This window comes from Balaenoptera ricei, chromosome 19, assembly GCF_028023285.1.
Source record: "Balaenoptera ricei isolate mBalRic1 chromosome 19, mBalRic1.hap2, whole genome shotgun sequence".
NCBI lineage: Eukaryota > Metazoa > Chordata > Mammalia > Artiodactyla > Balaenopteridae > Balaenoptera > Balaenoptera ricei.
This window is the reverse complement of record NC_082657.1, coordinates 4666339-4690892: the sequence shown is the minus strand read 5'-3', so window position 1 is coordinate 4690892 and position 24554 is coordinate 4666339. Positions and strand designations below refer to the sequence as shown.

Genomic DNA, 24554 nt, shown 5'->3' with positions numbered 1-24554 from the left:
AAATTTACTTATGCTTTTCTCCTCTCCCAAGGTGCCTATGTTTTGAACCCCTTTTAAGCATTGTAATTCAGAACAACAGCGCTGCAGGAACTTAACCAAGCAGAGGTGACTTTAGTGTAAAACATCCCCCGAGTATGTAAGCTCATGCCACCTGGTCATCCACTCGACCGTATGGGAGTTTTCCCACTTGTTGACCTCTTGGTGTAAAAAAAAAAGTTCTTTTCTGGTCTGAATTTTAAGGCTTTACAGATTTTACGGCTGGAGCATTCTCTATATTGTAATAATCACTTGGAATAAAACCTGTCCCTACCTAAGTTTGACAGTGGTAAATATTTCAGTCATTCCATCTGAACTCAAAAATGTATATTTTTTAATTTTCTAGGACAGGGTTTGTGTGTGTGTGTGTGTGTCTCAAACTATATCCTTGTGTTTTTTACATTTTTGAATTGTTTGCATCTGTTTCATAATGAAATACAGGGAGACATATCAAAATCTTCCTGTGATTTAGGAAATTTAGTGGTTTTTTTTTTCCCTTGTGAATATATTTATTTTCCTGCAACAAAACTCTCCATTCAAAAAATGACTTCCCCTATAACTGGCTTCTCCTGTATTCTTCTGTGTTTAATGAAAAGTTCCACTATCGACTCATTTCTTTGCTTGGAATCATGGAAGTCCATGCTGAAATGGCTTTTTTGCCAACATGGCTAGTTAGAAATATTGTATAATACAGAGTAATCTACCTAATAGAGTTCACAAAATTTGAGTCACTGCAACTTTTAAAATGTGACATATCTTCTTGTATTTATATATGTGCTACACCAGGACATTCTCCTTACTAAAAACCCTTAGAAATATTGCAACTTAATTATTGTTTAGATGGAAATAAATCCCAATGTCTTCTAGAGGCTGTATATTTTATAGGCTCTTTTATCCACACTTGACAGAACTTTTCGAAATAAAAAACCAAAGAGCTAAACGATATTACAATTTGAACATAGAAAGTGAAACTTTCTAATTACCCTCATAATGAACATATAGTCAGTTTGAAATTACATTGTTTAGTTATTATATACTTAACTATAATTTCATAAACAAGTTTTTCTGAAAGATATTTAAAGGTAACTCTCAAAAGTGTGGAATAGGATTTCTCTGGCGGTCCAGTGGTTAAGACTCCACACTTCCAGTGCAGGGGGCTTGGGTTTGATCCCTTGTCAGGGAACTAAGATCCCACATCCCCTTGGGAGTGGCCAAAAATTAAAACAACAACAACAACAAAAAAAAACAAGGGTGGAATAGAGCAGGTATTTTAATGAATAATGCAGTTTTTAAAAAAAGATTTATTTATTATTTATTTTTGGCTGCGTCTGGTCTTAGTTGTGGCACTCGGGATCTTCGTTGAGGCTTGCAGGATCTTTCATTGCGGCGCGCGGGCTCTTCAGTGCAGCGCGCAGGCATCTCTCTAGTTGTGGCATGTGGGTTGTTTTCTCTAGTTGTGGTGTGAAGGCTCCAGGGCATGTGGCCTCTGTAGTTTGCGACACCCAGGCTCTCTAGTTGAAGTGCACCAGCTCAGTAGTTGTGGCGCGTGAGCTTAGTTGCCCCGCGGCAAGTGGGATCTTAGATCCCTGACCAGGGATCGAACCGGTGTCCCCTGCCTTGTAAGGCGGATTCTTTACCACTGGACCACCAGGGAAGTACCAATAATGCAGTTCTAATAAAAAGAAATATATATATATATATTTTGTCTTTTTATTGCATGTATTTGAGATGATGGGATACTCACTAGCCTTACTTTGGTAATTATTTCAATATATGTAAGAACATTATGCTGTACAACTTAAACTTATACAGTGATGTATGTCAAGTACATCTCAATAAAACTGGGCGGGGGGGAGGTGGTTTTAAAAGGCAAATAAAACACTTTAGCCAAAAGAAAGAACAATGCAATTTATAACAATTTTAAAAAATGTATTACTTTTTCAAAACAATTGTTAGTGAGGAACATTATTACATGCCTTACTTCTCCAGTCTCAGACCCCAGGTTTTGTCCCTGAGTCTCTGGACCTGAGCAGAGTGTTGAATTTGGTCTCCGGGCTGAACGAGGAATAGAAACGGAAGAGCGCTTCTGCAGGATGTCAGTATGAAATGGAACATTCTACCTAGGGAGAATTTTGTATTTCTCATTCTAGTTTGTAATACAGAGACAAACCTAGCTTTTGTTTCCTCAAACTGCTTCAATTAATTCTAACTGCAGGAAATGTTCCCAGATCCAACCACTGCCCCACAGCTACCACTTGGAGACCCACATTCCCAAGCTCTGAATTGCTTGAGCCTCTGGAACAGGGCATGCGAGCAAACCGCTGGGAAAAACAGCTTTTTATTGAAGCCGTTTCAACTTGTTAGGAGGAAACGTTAGTTTTCCGACATCAGTGGCCCACACATCGGTAAAGCTTTTATCATAAAACTTCTGGATAGTAACTTAAAATCGGCACTTTCAAGACGCCGGGAAGTAACATACCTCAGCCCCTTACTACGCCCCTGGCGATCTCCGCGATGACGTAAGCTCCCTTGCCCCGCCCCTCGCGGTCGCGCTCCACTCAGTTCCCGCCCCCGGAAGCCCTGCCTCTAACTCTGCGCGTGCGCAGTTTCTTACGGAACCGGAAGCAGGGAGCTCAGCGTGGAGCTCGAGCTCCAGGAGGTAAGTTTCTCCTTTGTAGTGTAAATTTGTGCTGCGTCGTCCACCATACCCCACCCTCAGCGTCTTGGGAGTCACTACGGACCTAAAATGCCGGCACCCGGCCTTCCGCCCCCAGTAAATCCAGACGTCGCCGTCACAGGTCTGGTGTTTTCCTTTGGGTTTGAAATCGCTCTGAGGTGGGTCCCGGAGCCCTTGGCTTTTCTGCCTTAGGTCCAGCTAGACCCCGCCTTTCGCTTCTTTTTCCTTCATAAAGCCCTTTACTGCCTCCGCCCTCCCCCGCGAGGTGGACTCGCGGCTGCGCAGCCTCGCTCCCTCGGCCCCTGGAGGGCAGCGCCGGCCGCCCCGCTCCCGGACAGGCCGCGTCCTCTCCCCGGTCCTGGGATTCTGGAGAGCCCGCCCCTCTCCTGAGACCCCCTCCCTCCCTCCCTCCCAGCCTCTCTGTCCTCGCGTCTCCTCAGGCCGGTCCTTCTGCTTCTCTGGCCTCCCCTTCCTGGTCAGCCCTTCCCCTCACCCCGCGTAGGAGGAGGTAACCTGGGCCGGACGTGTGACACCCAATGTTCTTCGGTCTCCCCGCTGGAAAATGTGTTTTTCCAGTAGGCGGGCATCTTATTCAGTCGCCATCCCTGTATATTCGTGGGCGAGGGGGACCAGGAGAAACTGAGACAGAGAGCGACTGAGAGGGGAATAGAAAAACTGAGATGAGAAAAGAATGAGGGAGAACCAATAGAGACGTAGAGGATTGGCTTAGGGACTTGTGAAGAGACAATAAAATGAAAGAGACTAAGCCTTGCAAGTAACAGGTGGATAAAGTAAAGAAGTGAATTATACAGAGGGTTTTCCACAGTTTAGAGAAAAACATAGATAGAGGGACCCTGATTCAGCGGTAGGAAGGGAGGCAACAGTGATGAGGCCCTTCACACAGAGAGCGGGGGGAGAGGGTAAATGAGGTGGAACCATGGTCTTTAGAGCATCATGGTGCTGGGAGAGAGAACAGCGGAGGAAGAAAGAAGAACACCAGGGAACCATAGCCACCTGGGGTGCCAGAGAGTGAGGAGGGAGGGAGTGTATCACGGACAGAAGGGGTGTAACCCGGAGGGTAGAGAGGGAGCAGAGGTGGGGGAAGAAAGAGCATCAAGAGGGGGAACAGGTCGCAGAGTGGGGCAGGCCAGGTGTGAGGGAGGAAATAGAGAGGAGGGCAGGAACGGCAGGAGAGCGGAGGGGAGCAAAAAGAGAGACACAGACAGAGATGATATAGGGAGACGAATAAACAGAATGAAATGGAAACACCTAGTAGTGCAGGTAGAGCGGAAACGGGATCCAGGTGGGTGGTGAGTTGTTTGGATGTGGATGATTAAGCTGTGATGTATGATCTGTGGTTTCAGAATGTAGTAAATTTAAAATTTGTTGGCTTAAATTATGCAGATGAGCGTGAGAATTGGAAAACTTTCTTATAAGGTTTGTGCATTTTGCAGTTATTTGTATCAGAAGATAACTTCCATCTCCAGTCCCTATTCAGCCAGGGGGCAGTGACTTGACTCAAGACAGCTGTGGGTCACCCCCTTTCCTTTTCCTGGCATGAGATAGAGCACAGGGAAGAGAAGTGGGGCAAGAAATGACTGACTCTGTTACTGCATGGTGCCTCTTTGAAGGAATATTAAAAGTGAGTTTTTTTCTAATGGATTCACTTTTTTCTCTTCCTTTTTTTTTTTCATTTTTTTTACATTTAATTCTTTTTGTAGCTTGGAATAAATCTTGGTGCATTAAATTTCTACTTCTCTGTAAGTAATTATAAACTTCTGAAATAAGCTTTGGTGGTCCTGTGTAATCAACTCATGCAGTTCTTTTCTAAATATGATATATTCTCATTTTTTTTAACTTTCACACCAGAATTTTAGATTTAAAAAAATTCACAAAATACTTCTTTTTAAAATGTGTTTAAGGTCTGTTTGAGGCCTGCCTCCTGTGTCCTCTTTATCTTGTGTATTGGAAACGTTCTTTGGGAACTAGTAAATAATTTTAGACTGTTGTGATGAATTAAGATGATGTTAAGATGTCAATCAAAAAAAAAAAAAGATGTCAATCATCTTTTATATTAACAGTCAAAACCTAGTTTAACCAGTTAGTCTAATATTCAGTTTTTTTCCGTTGTATTTGATCTGTTAAGTTAGTGAGCTATGAGGTGATAGGAAGTTGCTTCCCTGAGGTCCCTCTTGACTGTTCTCTACAAACATTGAAGGATTGGGTGTAGTGACTTGGAACCTTCTTCCGTCAGAGCCCCTCTATTCATGATGAAGTTTGCTCAGAGCTGATTTCTAACCTGACTCTTTCCAGTGTTTTCTTCACCAGTGGTATATTTTTGCAAATCTGCACGTTTAAAAGATTTTACTGCAGTCTTCTGGAAAAGAAGAACTAAATGCTTGGTACCAGATCAGACCTTGAAAAAGAAGGTTCCTTTGCTGAGGCAAATGAAAGATGGTCCTGGTGTTTTAGGTTGGAAGGATGATAAGGACAGACTCTGCCCACTGGCCCTTCTGGATCCCCCTTCAGAATTCAGTTCCACCTAATTCTGTTCACTCAACCCGGACTTTCTCATACGTGTCTCCCTTCTGGGCCTCAGGGAGCCCACTTGTAACATGGGGATGAGAGACTAGACCAGAAACTCTCAGCCTGGGTAACTCTGAGCCCTGAAATGATTGGCCAAATTGTGTCTGTGTCTGTCAGTTCTTTTTTTTTTTTTTTTTAAATTGGGGTCACTGCTTTTCAGACACATGATTCTTTTTTTTTTAAATTAATTAATTAGTTAATTTTTGGCTGTGTTGGGTCTTCGTTTCTGTGCGAGGGCTTTCTCTAGTTGCGGCAAGCGGGGGCCACTCTTCATCGCGGTGTGCGGGCGTCTCACTATCGCGGCCTCTCTTGTTGTGGAGCACAGGCTCCAGATGCGCAGGCTCAGTAGTTGTGGCTCACGGGCCCAGTTGCTCCGCGGCATGTGGGATCCTCCCAGACCAGGGCTCGAACCCGTGTCCACTGCATTGGCAGACGGATTCTCAACCACTGCACCACCAGGGAAGCCCGTGGCAGTTCTTTTTATAGAGGAGTGTCCAGTTCTATTTAGAATTTTGAATGGGTCCCTGTCTTCCCAGAATGAAAAACAAAAGCAAAATGCTAGAATGGAGACAAGAACATAGGGTCAGAGTGGAAGTGACCATAGTCAGATGTATTTTTCTGTGTTAAGTGTAAATTTGAAGCGAGTTTATATCAATTCTGGCACTCAGACCCCCACTGGCTCTTATTTGTCCTCAGGACAATATCCGAACTCCTCTCTGTTGCTACACATCCCTGTGTCATCCTCAGGGCCCCGCTAGTGTCTCCTGCCTCATCCTGGGATCTGGCCCTTTTCCCATGGTTCACTTTACCCGAGTCCCATTCACCTTTTGGTGTTCCCAAACACCAAAACCGTTTCTCTCTCAAATCTTAGTTCCTGTTCTTACCTTCTGCCTTTAAATCCCAGTGGCTCAGGCCCTTTGTGCTCCTTCGGGATTAGGCTCAGAGAGGTCTCTCCATCGCTTCCAGACAATCTCTGTCACGTTGACCAGGTTTTATTGCCTCTGTATCAGTCACTGTCATCAGAAATGCCATTTTCTTTTTTTTTCTTTTGTTTTGAATTTTATTTTATTTATGTATTTTTTATACAGCAGGTTCTTATTAGTTATCTATTATATATATAGTAGTGTATATATGTCAATCCCAGTCTCTCAATTCATCCCACCCCCCCTCCCTCCCAAGGAATGCCATTTTCTATTAGTTTGGAGTCTTTCTTGTTCTCCCTCCATTGAAGGAGTACAGTGCTTCTCGTCCTTTCAGGGTGGCTGCAGCATCTCCCTCTGGGGATGGGTTTAGATGCTAAGACTGTGGGTTGGGCTATAAATAACCTTCAGGGAAGACCAGGTGAACAGGGTAGGTGATAAGGATGGTTCCCATGTTTGTTTTGAATATTTCACCTGTAATTGATCCTTACCCCATGTGGCTACTTAATAACTCAAAATAAGAGCCAAAAGATGTAGGGAGTCCTGAAAAGCCATACAGAATTGGCGTCCTCATGCAGTGTGCTGAGGTGTCCCCACGTTCAGTGTGCCGTGTCACTGCCCTGCTGTAGCCCCCAGGTGTTCCAAGCTGTGCCCATCCAGGGGCCAGTTGCCACCTTGGACAGGAGCTTTGCCTTCCAGCAGTTCGTCTGCTCAGAGTCAGGGGTAGTGATTTCACTGTGCTAAGGGTGGGCAGAAGTCTGGAACCTAATGGGGCATGAAGGAGCCCCCCCTCAGACAGCTAGGGTATTTTTTAATTGCCTGTGAGTGTGGAGAACAGGAGACAAGAATCCTGGAGGCCAATTTTGGACCTTCATACTGAAGGTCAAGTGAATGCCCAGTGTTCTTTGGGAGGTAGCTTGTGAGTATTCCTGTTGCGACTCCTTTGCTGAGCAGTCCTTATGCCTTTTAGCCCTGTTTTCCCATGAGTGCATGGAGAAGAAGTAGAAAAATGGGGAATTAGAGGGAGCCTATAGTGGTCTGCAGGAGAGATATGGCAGCCAGTGGGAGCTTCAAGATGAGCCCAGTGAATGGTATTTGCATTTGTCCCTTGTGGGGTCAAGGGGTATGTGGAACTGCTGGCAAAGGGTGTTTCAGTTCTGGCTGGAGCACCTGGAATTGGTTTTATGGGTAGTTGTGGGGTGCATTGCATGGTTTGAGGTGCCACAGTGTCTTAGCTCAGGTTCCCTGGGACCTAGCTGCTGACACTGAGGTTTACATGCATTGGTTTAATTGGGTATTTCATGATCCTACCTGAGGAGGAATGAAGACAGTGGATTTAGGCAAAGAGAAACATTTTCCTCCATTGTGGTTAAAAGTGTGGCCTGAGCTGAGTGCACAGGGATCTTTGGGTGCAGGAAGATGGGTGCCTTGTCCTTAGGTGATGACTCAAGAGGGTGCCCCACAGCATCTGTTCCACAGGCGACTTGGGTGTTATGGAGGTTAAGAATCATCATGCAATTTTTAGAGTAGTAATACAGGGAATATTGCAGAGATCGTTTGCCCACTGTCACAGGAGGGATTCAGGATACTTCAGTGTTATTTAGTATTTGGGATTGCAGATGAAGAAAGTTTCAGATCCACTGTGAAAGATACAAAAGAGAATTTGGAATGTTTTCCTGGAAGATGTTGGGTTTGTTACCGAACCAAACTTGAGTCCCCTTGCTTGCGTGCAGTGAAGCCAATCTATTGACACCAGGTTGTGGTGAAGGAAAGTGCAGCGTTTATCGTAGGGTGCCAAGCAAGGAGTCCAGGTAGCTTGTGCTTAAAAGGCCTGAACTCCCTGAAGGCTTTCAGGGAAATTTTTTTTTTTTTTAAACCCTGAGGAGGGGCTGTGCCCTTTTATTTATTTATTTATTTATTTATTATTTATTTAATTTTTAAATTTAATTTATTTAATTTTTTGCTGTGTTGGGTCTTTGTTGCTGTGCGCGGGCTTTCTCTGGTTGTGGTGAGCGGGGGCTGCTCTTCATTGTGGCGCATGGGCTTCTCATTGCAGTGGCTTCTCTTGTTGCAGAGCACGGGCTGTAGGTGCACGGGCTTCAGTAGTTGTGGCTCGCGGGCTCAGTAGTTGTGGCTCACAGGCTCTAGAGCACAGGCTCAGTAGTTGTGGTGCACGGGCTTAGTTGCTCTGCAGCATGTGGGATCTTCCCAGACCAGGGCTCAAACCCGTGTCCCCCGTATTGGCAGGCGGATTCTTTTTTTTTTTTTTTTTAATTTTTGTTTATTTATTTATTTATTTGGCTGTGCTGGGTCTTTAGTTGCTGCATACGGGATCTAGTTCCCTGACCAGGGATTGAACCTGGGTCCCCTGCATTGGGAGCGCAGAGTCTTAACCGCTGGACCACCAGGGAAGTCTGAGGCAGGAGGATTCTTAACCACTGCACCACCAGGGAAGCCCCAAAGACTTTTAAAGACAGGATGAGGGAGGGACATTGTGGGGTGCGTGAACAGCTCGTGGACATTCTTCTGATGGCTTGGTGAGGTGAGTGGGAGTCAACATCATCAACCTTCTGGTTCTAACCAGTCTGGGGTCTATGTCCTTATGGGCAGCATACAGTTAACTTTTTTCACCTGGTGGGGGTTTCAGTATCTGCAAAACAGCTCAAAGGACAGGGCTCAGAATGTTAATCTATAGTCCTTGAGGAGGAACTAAAGGTCATTGACGTTGTTTAATGGTTAAAGTAGTCTTATTTTGTCTTGCTTGACTGTTTTCCTTTCTTTCTGCATTTTCTCACTTCTATGATTAAATTTTTTCTTTGACTAAAGTTTTCTACAGACAAAAGGCAGGCAGAGAGCATCGAGGAGGGGGGGGGTCTCTGTTCTGGGAAGTCCCCAAAGGGTCCTTCTTGGTTACAGGTTCTCACTGGGGCATGTGCATCATTGGAAACATCTTTCTTTTATATATAGCTTTATGAGATCAGTGTTTGGTCTGTGGCCACTGTGAATAAAAATACGGTGTTTTGTGTCTGGTGGTTCCTTGAGTGTCTCATATGTATTTTGCCCTCGGGCATGATTTATTAGAGTTTGGAATGTTTTCTGGTATTTTATAGCAGGATGAGTGAATATGGGTCATATGGAGAGTGTGTTGGATTTATGAGATTTTGTAAGTTTACTTGAGCCCAGAAGGGAAATTATGAGTAGTAAGCTTCAAATGGCAGAACGTTTTCATTAGAGAGGTTCTGGTAGGTATGTGTCTGTGGGCACAACTTGAGAAGGGCCATTAAGTTCTTTGATGTAGGAAAGATTGTTCCAAGAATCAGAGTACCAGCAACACCACAGTGATCTGCATTCCAGAGACACATCCTTGGGAAAATGTAGCTGCTACTTTCTTGCTCCCGGGCCAGTATTGGTTCTTCTACTGTCCTCTCCCTACCTGTCTCAACCAAACATGCGTGTGCACACACACGTATGCACACACACACGGTACAGAGAACAGGGAGCCCTTATGCTTTGTTGGTGGGAATGTAATTGGTTTAGCTCTTAGTGAAAGTGATACGGAGTTTCCTCTATAAATTAAACAAAGAACAGGCACACAATCTGTGAAACCCACCTGTGACTAGATATCCAAAGGAAACAAAATCATTCCAGTAAAAGAAATATTTGCACTCCAATGAGCATTATTGCATTATTCCCAACAGTCTAGATGTAGAAAGAACCAAAATGTCTGTTGACAAATGAGTGTGTATAGAAATTTATATCAGCCATAAATTATTATTATGACATTCTGGCATTACTATTATTATTTCTGACATAATTTCGGTTGAAGAAGACACACATTTTATATGGAAACTAGAAATGTCAAACTCATAGAGCCATAGAGTATGAAGGTTGTTATGAGGACTTGGGTGGTAGGGCACTTGGGGAGATGTTGGCCAAAGGTTACAAATAGTTCAGTTGTGAAATGAATAAGTACAGCATGGACATCTAATGTACAGTATGCTGACTGTAGTTAATACTCTGTTACTATATACTTGGAATTTGCTGAGAGAGTGAAACTTAAATGTTCTCACCGCACAGACACACATGGGTAATTGTGAGTTGATGGAAGGGTAAATTACTTTATTGTGATAATTACTACACAGTGTGTACATCTGTAAGATAATCACATTGTGTGCCTCACATGGACAGCATTGTTATTTATCACCTGTACCTCAGTAAAGCTGCAGAAGAAAACTAAAATGCTGGCTGTGCTGGGCTTGCCTGCTCTGAGCACCGCTCAACCCAGGCTTCACGTTAGATTGTTGAGGCGTTTTGTATTGACATGTTTTGTACCCTCTGACCAGAGATTTCCCTTCATATAGTTGGTATGAGGTCCAACCTCAATAGTATTTAAAGTGTCCAAGGTGATTCCATTCTGTATCCATCACTGAGCATCGTGACTCTGGGTCCCCCCATTCCTGAGGGCTGAGATCTGGGCTGAGGCTGAGGGGGCTCTGCTCTGCGTGGGGATGGATCAGGACTGGTCTGTGACCTGCAGGGGGTCGTCGGGTCCAGCTGAGGTGCCCGCTGCTGCTGTGTACGTGAGGACCTCACCAGGTGGGGAGCCTGATCTGAAGGAAAGTGTGGGAAACTCCTGTGTTGGTCTCTGTGTGGGAGTTTACTGTCCTGAGCCCCTCCTGGGACAGTGGGCAGCAGGGGACTGTCTGTTCCACATGGAGAGATCTTCCTTCTGTTTATGGTTGTGGTATGGGAATGGGGTCTTTTGATTCTAAGCATGTTTTCATCTTTCAGGATTGTCCTCTAAAGACTCATGTTGCCTGAGGAAGAAGCCCGGAAGAGGAGGGGGAGGAAAGAAAGGGAGTCAGGAATGGCTGTTTCTCAGGTAAAGTCATATTTTCATTTGATTCTCAGTCTGTTCTTTCTGAAATGCCCTTCTTTGGACTCGCTAATCTTGTTTGACTCTGAAGTATCCTGGTTGACACTTGTACTTTCACAGTCATCAAGAGCCTTCCCTCAGTCCCTGTCAGCTCCTCTTAGATTTCATTTCCCTATGACAGAGTGATCTGGATGATGAGAGCCAATGGTTTCCACTGGGCATAGTGCTGGACAGGATTGGAGACGTGGTGTCAGAGCTGTTGGGCAGCAGGAATTGTTTCGGGGTCCCATGTGGATGCAGTGTCCACTCTCTATAAACCGGGATAAAGAAGCTGCATGTAGGAGGGTGGGAGGGAGACACAAGAGGGAGGAGATACGGGGATATATACATATGTATAGGTGGTTCATTTTGTTATAAAGCAGAAACTAACACACCATTGTAAAGCAATTATACTCCAATAAAGATGTTATAAAAAAAAAAAGCTGCATGTAGAAGTCAGATCTTAATATGCACAATACCTGGTAAAATCTGGATATCAGACCAATTAGGAGAAATTTGTTCTGGCTTTTTCTAAGGCAATTGAAACTAAATGTAGCTGACTTCAAAATCTTAATAATAGGGAATGGAAATGGTCAGTTCAGAGACAGACATCAGTGGTAGAATGTGTTTTAGTCCATCATCGAATTTAAACTATGAAATCAGCCTAAATCTCTGACAGTTGGAAATTCTTTAAATCACTTTCATACCTCCATTCCTCAGAAATTGTCTTTTCACTCTTTGGATTGCATCCTTTGACACACAGTGTCTACCTTTGATGCAGGCAGTGTTCCAGCTTCATTCTTTTGCTGGTAGATGTCTAGGTTCTTAACACCATTTGTTACTGAGACTCTCCTTTCCCCGTTGTACAGTCTTGGCATCCGTGTCAGTACATTTTTCATGTATATCAAGGAGTATTTCTGGTATTCTGATCTGCTCCATTGTTTTATGTATCTGCGTTTCTGCCAGTACCACATCATCTTGATTACTTTGTAATATGTTTTGAAATCTAAAAATGATGGCCTCCATCTTCTTTTCCAAGAGTATTTTGGCTTTTTGGGGTCCCTTGAGATTCCCTATGAATTTTAGCATTATGTTTTCTATGACTGCAAAAATTGCCATTGAAAGTTTAACAGGGATTCTATTGCATTTATAGAACACTTTGGGTAATACTGTCATTTTAAGATTCATAAGTCTTGGGCTTCCCTGGTGGTGCAGTGGTTGAGAGTCTGCCTGCCAATGCAGGGGACACGGGTTCGAGCCCTGGTCTGGGAAGATCCCACATGCCGCGGAGCAACTGGACCCGTGAGCCACAACTACTGAGCCTGCGCATCTGGAGCCTGTGCTCCGCAACAAGAGAGGCCTCGATAGAGGCGCGGCGCGCGCACCACAATGAAGAGTGGCCCCCGCTTGCCACAACTAGAGAAAGCCCTCGCACAAAAACGAAGACCCAACACAGCCATAAATAAATAAATAAATAAAATTAAAAAAAAAAAAAAAAAGAGTGGCCCCCGCTTGCCGCAACTAGAGAAAGCCCTTGCACAGAAACGAAGACCCAACACAGCCATAAATAAATAAATTAATTAATTAAAAAAAAAAAAAGATTCATAAGTCTTCCATTCCATGAGTACAGGGTGTCTTTTAATTTATTTGTATCTGCATGGATTTCTTTTAGCAACGTTTAGCAGTGTTCAGTGTACGAGTCTTTTACCCCCTTTGCTAAGTATTCTATCTCTTTTGATGCTATAGTAAATAGCATTGTTTTCTAATTTTTTTTGATACTCATTGTGTATAGAAATGCAACTGATTTTTGTGTGCTGATGTTTTTATGCTGAAACTTTTGTAAAGTTTTCTTTTGAAGTAGTCGTTTTTTTGTGGAATCTTTTTGTTTTGTATATATAAAACCTTGTCACCTGCAAAAAACCAATTTTAACTTCTTTTTCAATTTTCATATCTTTGATTTCTTTGTCTTGTCTAATGGCTCTAGCTAGGACGTTCAGTACTTTCTTGAACAGCAGCGTAGACATCTTTTCCCTTTTTAAAAATATTTTATTTTATTTTATTTTTTTGGCCATGCTGTGCGCCATACAGTATCTTAGTTCCCCTTCCAGAGATCAAACTCATGCCCCCTGCAGTGGAAGCATGGAGTATTAACCACTGGACCGCCAGGGAGGTCCCGCTTTTCCCTCTTTTGTTGTAAGCATTTAGCATTGTAGACTTTTTTTTTAGGCCGTGACATGCAGCACGTGGGATCTTAGTTCCCTGTCAAGGGATCGAACCCACTTCCCCTACAATGGAAGTGCAGAGTCTTAACCACCGGACTGCCAGGGAAGTCGTTGACTCTTGTTTTAATACAGCTTTGACTGCATGTTATAAATTTTAGTATGTTGTGTTTTTATTCTCATTCAAATATTTTTAAAATTTCCTTGTGATTTCTTCTTTGACCCATTGCTTCTTTAAGAATGGGCTGTTTAATTTCCTCATTTGGGGGATTTTCCTGTTTTCCCTCTGCTCTTTATTTCTAGTATCTTTTCATTGTGGTTGGAGAAGATACTTTTTATGATCTCAATCTTCTTAAATTTGTTAAGATTTGTTTTGTGGCCTAAGATGTGGTCTTTCCTGGAAAATGTTTCATGTGTGCTCTAGAAGGATGTGTTTTCTACTGTCATTGGGTGGAGTGTTCTGTACATGTCTCTTAGGTACAGTTGTCCTATATTGTTGTTTAAGTCCTCTGTTTCCTTATTGATCTTCTTTTTGTTTCTGTCTGTAGGTAAAACTAGGGTGTTGAAGTCTCATGCTAATATTGTGCTGCTGTCTATTTCTCTCTTTATCTCTATTAACATTTACTTCATTTTGGGGGGAGCTCTAATGTTATATGTATATGTATTTATAATTTTTATATCTTCTTGGTGATTTGTACCTTATATCATTACATAATATCCTTTGTTTCATGTCAGCTTTTGTCTTTATTTTGTATGGTATAATATAGTCACCTGTGCTCTCTTTAGGATGGAATATCTTTTTCCATCCTTTAACTTTTTGCCTGTCCATCTCCTCAGATTTGTGAACGTTAACTGTTCCAACTCTCTGACACATTTTCTCTGTTTTTCTCACCCTTGTTCTCTGTTTTTCCTGTTATTTCTTCTAGCTGCCTCTACTCAGGCACATTGTACTGTGGCAAAAGGCAGGAGACCTAGCCAGCCCCCTTCACTCCAGGGTAGTTACAGAGGAAATGCATCAAGTGTTTTCTTTTGATTATGGTGTATGGTGAAATGTTCTTGTTAACTCTGTTTTGTATTTATTAATACCTTCATATGTCAATTTTAGTGGATAAAATTTTATTTATATTTTTGAATATAGGTATCTATAGAGATCAGCGTTAAAGTATCCTGTTTTTTCATGTTAGTACCATTTACTATAGCTGATACGTTTTCATTGTCCCAAAGATGCTGAAATTCACTTGAATAAAACTGATGATGAAAAAAATGATGCAAAAATATGTCCAGAGACAACTCTCATTTCAGTTAATTGTGTGTTTACATATTTATCCAAGTTTATGAATGTTCAAGTGCATGGTTTGATAAAAGACATCATGATTTTATTACTACGTAAAATATCTTTTTCAGTTGAGATGGTATCTTAAATATATTCCATGGCCTTGAATTTTTTCTACACTCTCCTGTTAATGTTTTTTGTTTTTTCTTTTAATTTTTAAATGTTTTTTGGCCGCACTGCTCGGCTTGCAGGGTATTAGTTCCATGACCAGGGATTGAACTTGGGTGCTCGGTAATTAAAGTGCAGAGTCCTAACCACTGGACTGCCAAGGAATTCCCTTAATAGTTTAAATAGTAATTATATTACTAACATTTATGTACATTTTTGTGTGTGCCCACATCTGTAGTGACCTTTCAAGGTTTCTGCGGGAATCCTCCGTCAGTGTACTTTTACTGTTCTTAATGTTACTAAATTTTCTGCTTCTTTAGCTTCAATTCCAGAGCCCAGCCACCTTAGTTCATGTGCTTGCTCTGTCATTTCTCAGCTTCTTAAATAACCTCAGTTGAGTTTCTCAGAGTGTCTCTGACACTTTTCTCCTCTGTAAGATGGGAACAGATCTTACTCTAAAGAGCTATTAGGTTGATAACAAGCTCACATCTATAAAGCCTTTAGAGTAGTTTTTTGCATATAGGAAGTATTCAACCACCATTAGTCATTGCTGTTGCCATCATCATCATAATTTAAGATTTTGACTTTTTTTTTAAAGCCACTGTGGACTTAAGACACCACTCATGCTATAGCTCATCTAGATATTGAATATCACTCAGTACGTAAAACATAATATGTAATACTTCTGCATAGACAATCCATTATTGAATTTTATTTGTATGTATTTCATATATTTTCCACAAAAATGAAAAATCCACATTAATTGGAGGATGTCATAATCTCGTGAAAAAGCATAAGAAATTAAAATTAGAGACTGATAATTTGCTCTAAATACCTTTACGTGGATTTGTCAGAAACATACTTCAACTGAATTCATCCTTACCCCTCTCCTCTTGTCATTTTGCGTGCAAATAAGAACTCTCCTCAGGGCCCCTTGGTGAAATGTATTTTCATTTCAGGAACAGTTGACATTCAAGGATATTGACATAGAATTCTCTCAGGAGGAGTGGGAATGCCTGGACCCTGCTCAGCAAGCCTTGTACAGGGACGTGATGTTGGAGACCTACAGGAACCTGCTCTCCCTGGGTGAGGATAACTTCCCTCTAGAAGTAGGGATCTTCCCATGCTATCTTTTCATTTCCTTTGTGTGCCTCATTTGAGCCGGTTTTCCTTGACTGATCTGAAATCCCTGTTGACTCAGACGTGAAACGCTTCATGATATGGCATCAGAAGTATAAACCTACCTTTTCCTCCGATGATCTGTGCACTTCATGATACATCAGGGGTTGTTCCAGAGCTTATGTAGTTATGGCAAACTTTTGATATACCCACTTTCCTATTTTCTACCCATGGGCTTTTGATTATGGAGTTCTAGGAAAAGAGCTATGTTTCTGCATATTATACTGTTCCCTGTGTATTCAGAAGGAGGCAAGTAGTGGATGAATTTTTGCAATATTTTTCTAGACCCATTGGTAATGTCCTCAATCCTCTGGTGAACAAAGAACTAGGATTCTGGAAAATCCACAGCAAATCATGTTTCTTTGTTCTTAATTGGAGGAATTTCTGTTTCTCATCTGAATATTTTACCCACTTTGTAGCAAGAGAAAGAGCCCTAGGCTGTAGATAGTGAGGTGAATGCCTTTGGGGATGTATCAAAGTTTGAATATAGGTCAGATCTCAGAAGGGCTGAGGGGAAGCCTCGTTATTAATAGTGTTTGAGAAACTCTGAACGCTCTTGTTGGAGAGTTCTATGAGAATACCAATGTTGTTTATTATTATGAACCCTCAGAGGAAGTTTTTCTTCTCCATAACTTATCACTCTTTCAACATGTAAAATGTATTCTTTCACCCTCCAGTGGTGCTGCAGCTCCTACAGAGACGAAAGCAAAGTCTTTATCATGATCTACAGCACTCCGTACCTGGCTCCCGTGAACTGGTTGTTGCTTGACTTTGAGGAGCGTGATGCTGGCTGCTTTTCGTTTCTCTTTTTTTTTTTTTTTTTAATTAATTAATTAATTTATTTTTGCTGTGTTGGGTCTTCGTTTCTGTGCGAGGGCTTTCTCCAGTTGCGGCGAGCGGGGGCCACTCTTCATCGTGGTGCGCGGGCCTCTCACTGTCGCGGCCTCTCTTGTTGCGGAGCACAGGCTCCAGACGCGCAGGCTCAGTAGTTGTGGCGCACGGGCTTAGTTGCTCCGCGGCGTGTGGGATCTTCCCAGACCAGGGCTCGAACCCGTGTCCCCTGCATTGGCAGGCGGATTCTCCACCACTGCGCCACCAGGGAAGCCCCTCATTTCTCTTTTTAATAGTACCATGTTTTATGAGTGTCATTTATTGATGTCTGTTTGTTGTGTTGGCAGCAGGGGGGAAAACAGTCAACTTTCTCATGCATTGCACATGATGGTAAAATTTCCTCAGTGTGCTCCTGCTGGCTAAGGGTGGCCTGTGGTGAAAGTTGAAAGCCAGTTCCCATTCCTGGAACATGCCCAGCACGGGCTAGGAGGCGCTTTGTGGAGGGAGGAACCCATCCCCTCCCTGGCACTCGTATCTTGCCTAGGGATGTTCAGCAGAAAAGGTTGCCAGTCCCGGGCTGGCAGCGGCTCTGAGCAGAGAAATGCCCACCAGGAGGATCAAGACCGGGCCGGGAGTCTGGCAGGCTGGCAGTGAGTCCCTGCTGCCCAGTGACCCCAAAGCCTCCTGCTCAATTGAGTGCCAGTTGTCCGAAGCGAGCTGTTTTATTGGGGTTTCTTGCCCACTCATCTGTCCCTCAGGGCATGATTTTATTGGAAGCTCAGTTCTCAGTCCGTATAGATAAGAGCTGATACCTCCAGACTCAATACCTGAACCTTGCCGAGTTCCATCCACATTTGATGTTTTTAGGGTACGTAATCAGAAGATGGGAAAACACTGGCTGCTCTCTTATTCCATCTGGCACCTCAGAACCTGCATGGAGCTGTCTCAAGCCCTGTCTGCTTGTTTAGATCCCTCAGCCATTTTTTATGTTCTGCTTTTGCCACAAACTGCAGGATGTGTGTAACAGCCAGTTTGAATGGATCTTATGTAACTTTTACTTAGGAAAACTGTAAAGATAATGGACAGAGAGATCCTTTTTTTAATCCTCAATCTTTCATGAGGTGAATATGTGAATATTTCAGGGTTTTACTTTGGCATCTGTGGGTAAAGCTCATGGTTCCATCTGAAGGTCCTACAGAATCTGACACACATATCTTGCAATTTTTCCACTCTTGTACTGCTCTACCTAGTTGGGAAATGTATACTCTTCCTGACTTTGTACTCCTCTAAGTTTGTATGATTGTGCCTCTATAACTTTGTTTTTGAAATACATAGTTCTAGGCTCTGAAATTTTTCTTGTTTGTTTGCTGTGATAATCCACCCTTAGTTAATGGACAACTTCTGGTGGACTCTCTATGGAGTGGGTTTACTGGGTAACAGAAAATTCTTACAGAGAATACTTTTCCTCATATCTTGTAACATTTTCCTGCTACACACAAAATCACCACTTCAAGCTATTTAGTGGAGAGTTCAGCATGTTCCAGGATACCATCAGAGCGTGGCTGATTAGTCTTTCCACATTCTTTTTTCTGGTTTTGTGGAATGACACAAAGGCATGGCTCAAGGGCACTGTGACAGTGTTTCATATATGCTAATGACCATCCCCTTTCAGCCTCAGTTAAATGGTATAGGAATTTCTCCTAAGAAAAGTGTCCAAGTTCACACCCCCGTATTTGTGACACTGTTCAGTAAATTGTTGTTGATGCCATATTTTTCGTCACCTGTTTGTGCACCATTGTTCATTCTACGTCTACACCTAATTTTGAAGCATCTTAATGAGAGAGCTTATGAGGTGGAGTGACATCTCCAATGATGAACCAGAAACCATTTCCAGGAGGGATGACTGAACAACATTTTTAGTTACACAGCTCACGTCTTCTTGCATCTCCCTTGAAGTTTTCTTTTTAATCTCTTGGAATTTGCTGTAATATGTAATTTATACTGCTTGTCTGGGTAGTCATGCTTAAGTTATGTTGTCTTAGTTTGTAGGTCCAGGTTCAAATCCTGTTTCTCTCACTACTTTCTTTTTTTTTTTATTTATTTTTAAAATTTATTTATTTATTTTTATTTTTATTTTTTTAACGTCTTTATTGGAGTATTCTCTCACTACTTTCTGTGTCAGTTGGGATCATGTACATAAAACTGTGAGTCTTCTGTCCTAATTTGAAAAATTGTGGTAAGTTTCTTCAAGCCATTTAAAGGAAATTAGTACTGTTAGATGCCTTAGAATAGTGCATGTTTTTAGTAAAGACTCTAAAGGTAATTTTGTATATCAAGATATATTAATAGTCTGTCATGTTTATTGACATCCCTTTGCATTTTATATCGTATGCTTTTTTTTCTTTTTTGCAATTTGTTCTCAACAATGTCGTTTCTGACCGTAGTTAATAAATTTACCAATTGCTCACTCTTTGTTATGTATATTTTGGAGCCAATGAACTGGATGTTTAAGGGCACTTCATAGGTTGGGAATTGCTCCATTAATTGGTTGTAAATATAAATGGAGAATATTTTATTCATAAATATTTAATTTTGATTTACAGATGATTGGCTTTTAGATGTTTTATGCTTTTTCATGGGTACATAGTTTTATAGGAGGTACTGAGAAAAATATTTTGTTTTCTAAAAAGTTGTTTTATCAAATTCTTAATTTTCTCTATGCTATATTTTTTTCCCAATTCTATCTGCAACTCATTTAGATTATTCATTAATATGCTAGTTTTCTTTTTTTCTTTTATTTTGGCCGTGCTGCACAGCTTGTGGGATCTTAGTTCCCTGACCAGGGATTGAACCTGGGCCCTCTGTGGTGAAAGTGCAGCATCCTAACCACAGGTCCACCAGGGAATTCCCGCTAGTCTTTTATTACTGACTGTTACAATATATTATCTGCTATTTAGCAATTATTTATGAATAATAGGTATGCAGAATATATGCATAATGTAATATATTTTTCTCCTCAGTTATGAGACAACAGTATGTTTACTGTTAATTGGTGTGTGCTTACACGTCATGGTGGAAATATACACTTTCTTTGATAGCTAACAGAAGTTATTCCTATGTGAGTATTTTTGGCATAGGTTGTTTGAAAGTACAGTACCCTAAAATTAATCACTTTTTCTTTAGTAAAGAATCATTCCTTTTGTGTTCCTAAAAATTTTAAGATCTGTGTTGGAAAGTTAATAACTTTGGTATAAGTGTTAGTTTTGGTGTAATATCAGGTATTTAACATGAAGCATTTATTTATGAATTAAAATGAATAGGCTACTTATGGTTCTTTTATCTTCTAGACATCTCGCCTATACACGTGATCAAGAAATTACAACTAAAAGTAAACACTGGTAGAGGAGAAGTATTACAAACAGTGATGTTGGGAAGACATGAAAGGAATAAAATGAAACATTTTTACCTCAGGGAAATCCAGGAAAATATATCTGACTTTGAGTCTCAGCAGAGAGATGAGGTAAGAAATTACAAAGGAACTCCTATGTCCCATAATGAAAATCCTACTGATAAGAGAGATGGACTTGGTAGGAGTGTTGCAGAAATTAAGCCTATTGAAAATAGGCCTGCATCAAGCTTTCGGGATGAACTGCATATATTTAAAAGTGAACAAAAAATTGATGAATTTAATCAAGCTGACAAGAGTATCAGCATTAGTGCCTCATTTTCACCACTTCAGACAATTTCTCCTGTTGTCCAAACAAGCATTTCTGATACAAATGGGAATGATTTTATGCATCCTTCAGTACGGACACAAGACCAGAGGGCACACAGGGAACAACCTTACAAATGTAATGAGTGTGGCAAAACCTTTCATCAGGTCTCAAACCGCACTCGACATCAGATCATCCATACAGAAGAAAAAATACATAATTGTGATGTATGTGGCAAAGTTTTTAGTCGAAATTCAGACCTTGCAGTTCATCAGAGAAAGCATACTGGAGAGAAATCTTACAAATATAACGTGTGTGGCAAAACCCTTAATCATGGCTCACACATCACTGGACATCAGGTAATCCATACAGAAGAGAATTTATATAAATGTGACATATGTGAAAAAGTCTTTAGTCAAAAAGCATACCTTGCAATTCATCAGAGAATTCATACTGCAGAGAAACCTTACAAATGTAATGTGTGTGATAAAATGTTTCATCACAGCTCGAATCGTAGAAGACATCAGAGAATCCATACAGGAGCAAAACCATATAAATGTGATGTATGTGGCAGAGTCTTTAATCGAAATTCAATCCTTGCACTTCATCAGAGAATTCATACTGGAGAGAAACCTTACAAATGTAAGGAGTGTGGGAAGGTCTTTAGTCGAAAAGGAACCCTTGCAAGTCATCGGAGAATTCATACTGGAGAGAAACCTTACAAATGTAATGAGTGTGGTAAAACCTTTTATCACAGCTCAATCCTCACTCGACATCAGATAATCCATAAAGGAGTGAAATTATATAAATGTGATGTGTGTGGCAAAGTTTATAGTCGAAATTCAAATCTTGCAATTCATCAGAGAACTCATACTGGAGAGAAGCCTTACAAATGTAATGAGTGTGGCCAGGTCTTTAGTCAAAAAGCAACGCTTGCATGTCATCAGGCAATTCATACTGGAGAGGACCCTTACAAATGTAATGTGTGTGGCAAAATCTTTCATCATAGCTCGAACCTCAGGAAACATCAGGTAATTCATAAAGGAGGAAAATTATATAAATGTGATGTGTGTGGCAGAGTCTTTAGTCAAAGTTCATACCTTGCAAAACATCATAGAATTCATTCTGGAGAGAAACCTTACAAATGTAATGACTGTGGTAAGGTCTTTATTAAAAAAGCAGTCCTTGCATTTCATCAGAGAATTCATACTGGAGAGGAACCTTACAAATGTAATGAGTGTGGCAAAGTCTTTAGTCAGAAAGCAGCCCTTGCAAGGCATCAGGTAATTCATACTGGAGAGAAATGTTACAAATGTAATGAGTGTGGCAAAACCTTTCATCACAGCTCAACCCTCACTCGACATCAGATAATCCATACAGGAGAGAAGTTATATAAATGTGATGTATGTGGCAAAGTTTATAGTCGAAATTCAGACCTTGTAATTCATCAGAGAAATCATACTGGAGAGAAACCTTACAAATGTGATGAGTGTGGCAAGACCTTTAATTACAGATCGAAACTCAGTAGACATCAGTTAATCCACACACAAGAGAAATTATATAAGTGTGATGTATGTGGCAGAGTCTTTAGTCAAAATTCTTATCTTGCAAGACATCAGAGGATTCACACTGGAGAGAAACCTTACAAATGTAATGAGTGTGGCAAAACCTTTAACGATAAGTCAGCCCTCAGTCGACATCAGATGATCCACACAGGAGCAAAACCATATAAATGTGATTTTTGTGGCAAAGGCTTTCGTCGTAATTCACACCTTGCAGGTCATAAGAGAATTCATACTCGAGAGAGACCTTATAAATGTAATGTCTGTGGCAAGGTCTTTACTCAAAATTCACACCTCAGGATTCATCAGAGGATTCATACTGGAGAGAAACCTTACAAATGTAATGAGTGTGGCAAGGTATTTAGTCAAAATCCAACCCTTGCAAAGCATCAGAGAATACATACTGGAAAAAAAACCTTACAAATGTAATTAGTGTGGTAAGGTCTTTAGTCAGAATTCACTACTTGCAACTCATTGTAGAATACATGCTGTAGAGAAACCTCTCAAAAATATTGAGTGCTGAAAAGCCTTTACTCAGATTTCAACCCTCCCTACACATTAGGTAATAAATACAGAGGGGAAACCATATTAATGTAATATAGGTGGGAAGGACTTCCTTCAAAATTGACACTTTAAGTTCATGGGAGATTCATAGTGGTAGAAGTCATGCAGATGTCTTCAATGTGACAAAGCCTTACCTACGATCGGATAATCCATGCTAGATAGAAACCATAGAAATGTAATGAATGTCTCAAAGTCTTTAGTCAGAATTCATACCTTAATATCCACTGAAGAATTTATACTGGAGAGAAACCTTTCAAATATAATGTGTGGCAAATCCTTCAGTTTACTTTCAATCCTACCTTACCATCAGGTAATCCATACTGGTGAGAGAGTTTAAGTGAGGGTTTTAGCAGGTGTCCACATGTTACGCTTCATTGGAAAAATCACGCCGGAAAGAGTCAGGTAAACGTATTTAGTATGACCAGGCCTTTCGAGAAGAAATTCATTCACCAAAGAATTCATTCTGGAGACTACCTCACAAATGCCATGAATGGGAAAAACCTTTACTCAGGGCTCACATCTCACCAATCATCAGATAATCTATACTGGAGAGGACATTACAGATGTAATGAATGTGTCGAAGCTTTTGTGTTGTGCCTTAAACTGAGTGTTCACCAAATACTTCATACTTAAAAATTCAGTGAGTATTGCAAGGTTTCAAATTATTGCTCATTCATCACTAGATATCAAAGTATTTATCCTGGAGGGAAACCACACAAATGTAATGTGTGTGGCAAGAAATGTTGTAAAGATTTTCATCAAGTATCGACACCTTTGGTATAATGATATGGAAATTTTTGAGCCCTTCTGACAACAGACTGTATCAGAGAATCCATACTAGAAACAAATGTCTTTAGTTCTTTGAGATTAATCTGAGATATTGCATACAGCAGAATAATTACAAGTCACGTATGGTAAAACATACGACGTGTATGACAGGAAGAAGGACATTTGTGGAAATGGCCCGTTACCTTCAGTGTATAAATATTTAATTATTTGTCTTTTCTTGAAAAGGCTATGTTGCTCTTAATGCCTTTCAACCTGAAGTTTGAAGTCTGTTGATTTTATGCCTTAACTACAGGCCTTTCAGAATGGTCTTTGGGAAAGAATAAGATGAGGGGGCTGACTTCATTAGCTGTAGTTCATCCACATCCATGTTGCCTGGTAAAAGTGGGACCCTTTATTATCAAATTCAGTAGTGTGTGAATTAGCATTAGTTGGGGGGTGGCAGTGAACAGTGTAAAACTGTGACATGACTAATCATGCTTAACTATATTCAGGCCCTTCTGTAGATAGGCCATTATGGGTTACAGCACAGAATGCTCTACCAACTGGCCGTGAACAGAGCAGGAGGGACATTAAGGAACTGGGCTTTTCACAGAAGGAGAGTGACAGGTTCATAGGGACTGATTATGTGGTAGAAACAGTACAAAGGAAAAGCTGATCACTTTTTCCAGTGAATGGGAATAGCTGTTGTATATATGTATGTTCAATGAAAAATTAGTTTTCTTGGAAATTGAAGAGAGAGCAGTTAGCTTGAGAGAAAAACAGTATGTGCATGTGTATGATTCACATTTGACTGTTGCCATTACATTTTGCTTTGGTTTAATTCTGAATCGATTAAAATAGGTGTTTAATTAATAAAATCAATCGTTTTTCATAACCCTGGATGAATCATGTTTCTTCCACCAACACAGTTTTATTCCACCTTAGTACTTTATAACAGAAGCTAACATTGCATCATCAGGCTCTCAGGGTTGAAAGAATCTTAACAATTTCTTTCCCTGATGGAATCAAACAACATACAATTTATGGATTATATATTCATAATTTGTATCTGACTTATCCTCCGCAAACTCTGCTCCAGAATATTTATGCGGCTATAGTGAAAATACCGTAGGAGTGTGTTTC

At 41.0% G+C, this 24554-nt stretch overlaps 1 protein-coding gene across 1 annotated transcript; it reads left to right on the top strand.

The window, feature by feature from the left end:
• Window positions 1-2654: 2654 nt before the first annotated feature.
• LOC132354069 (zinc finger protein 616-like) lies at window positions 2655-24267 on the top strand. The gene is made up of 4 exons (XM_059905673.1): window positions 2655-2695; window positions 11011-11101; window positions 15754-15880; window positions 20152-24267. The coding sequence occupies exons 2-4, from the start codon at window positions 11030-11032 to the stop codon at window positions 22506-22508; spliced, it is 2556 nt and encodes an 851-aa protein (XP_059761656.1). The 5' UTR covers window positions 2655-2695; window positions 11011-11029; the 3' UTR covers window positions 22509-24267.
• The last annotated feature ends 287 nt before the right edge of the window (window positions 24268-24554 follow it).

Coding starts and splice junctions, on each gene's coding strand:
- LOC132354069 (XM_059905673.1), top strand. CDS start 11,030: ATGTTGCCTGAGGAAGAAGCCCGGAAGAGGAGGGGGAGGAAAGAAAGG. Junction 11,102..15,753: donor CAGGAATGGCTGTTTCTCAG/GTAAAGTCATAT, acceptor TTTTCATTTCAG/GAACAGTTGACATTCAAGGA. Junction 15,881..20,151: donor CAGGAACCTGCTCTCCCTGG/GTGAGGATAACT, acceptor TTTATCTTCTAG/ACATCTCGCCTATACACGTG.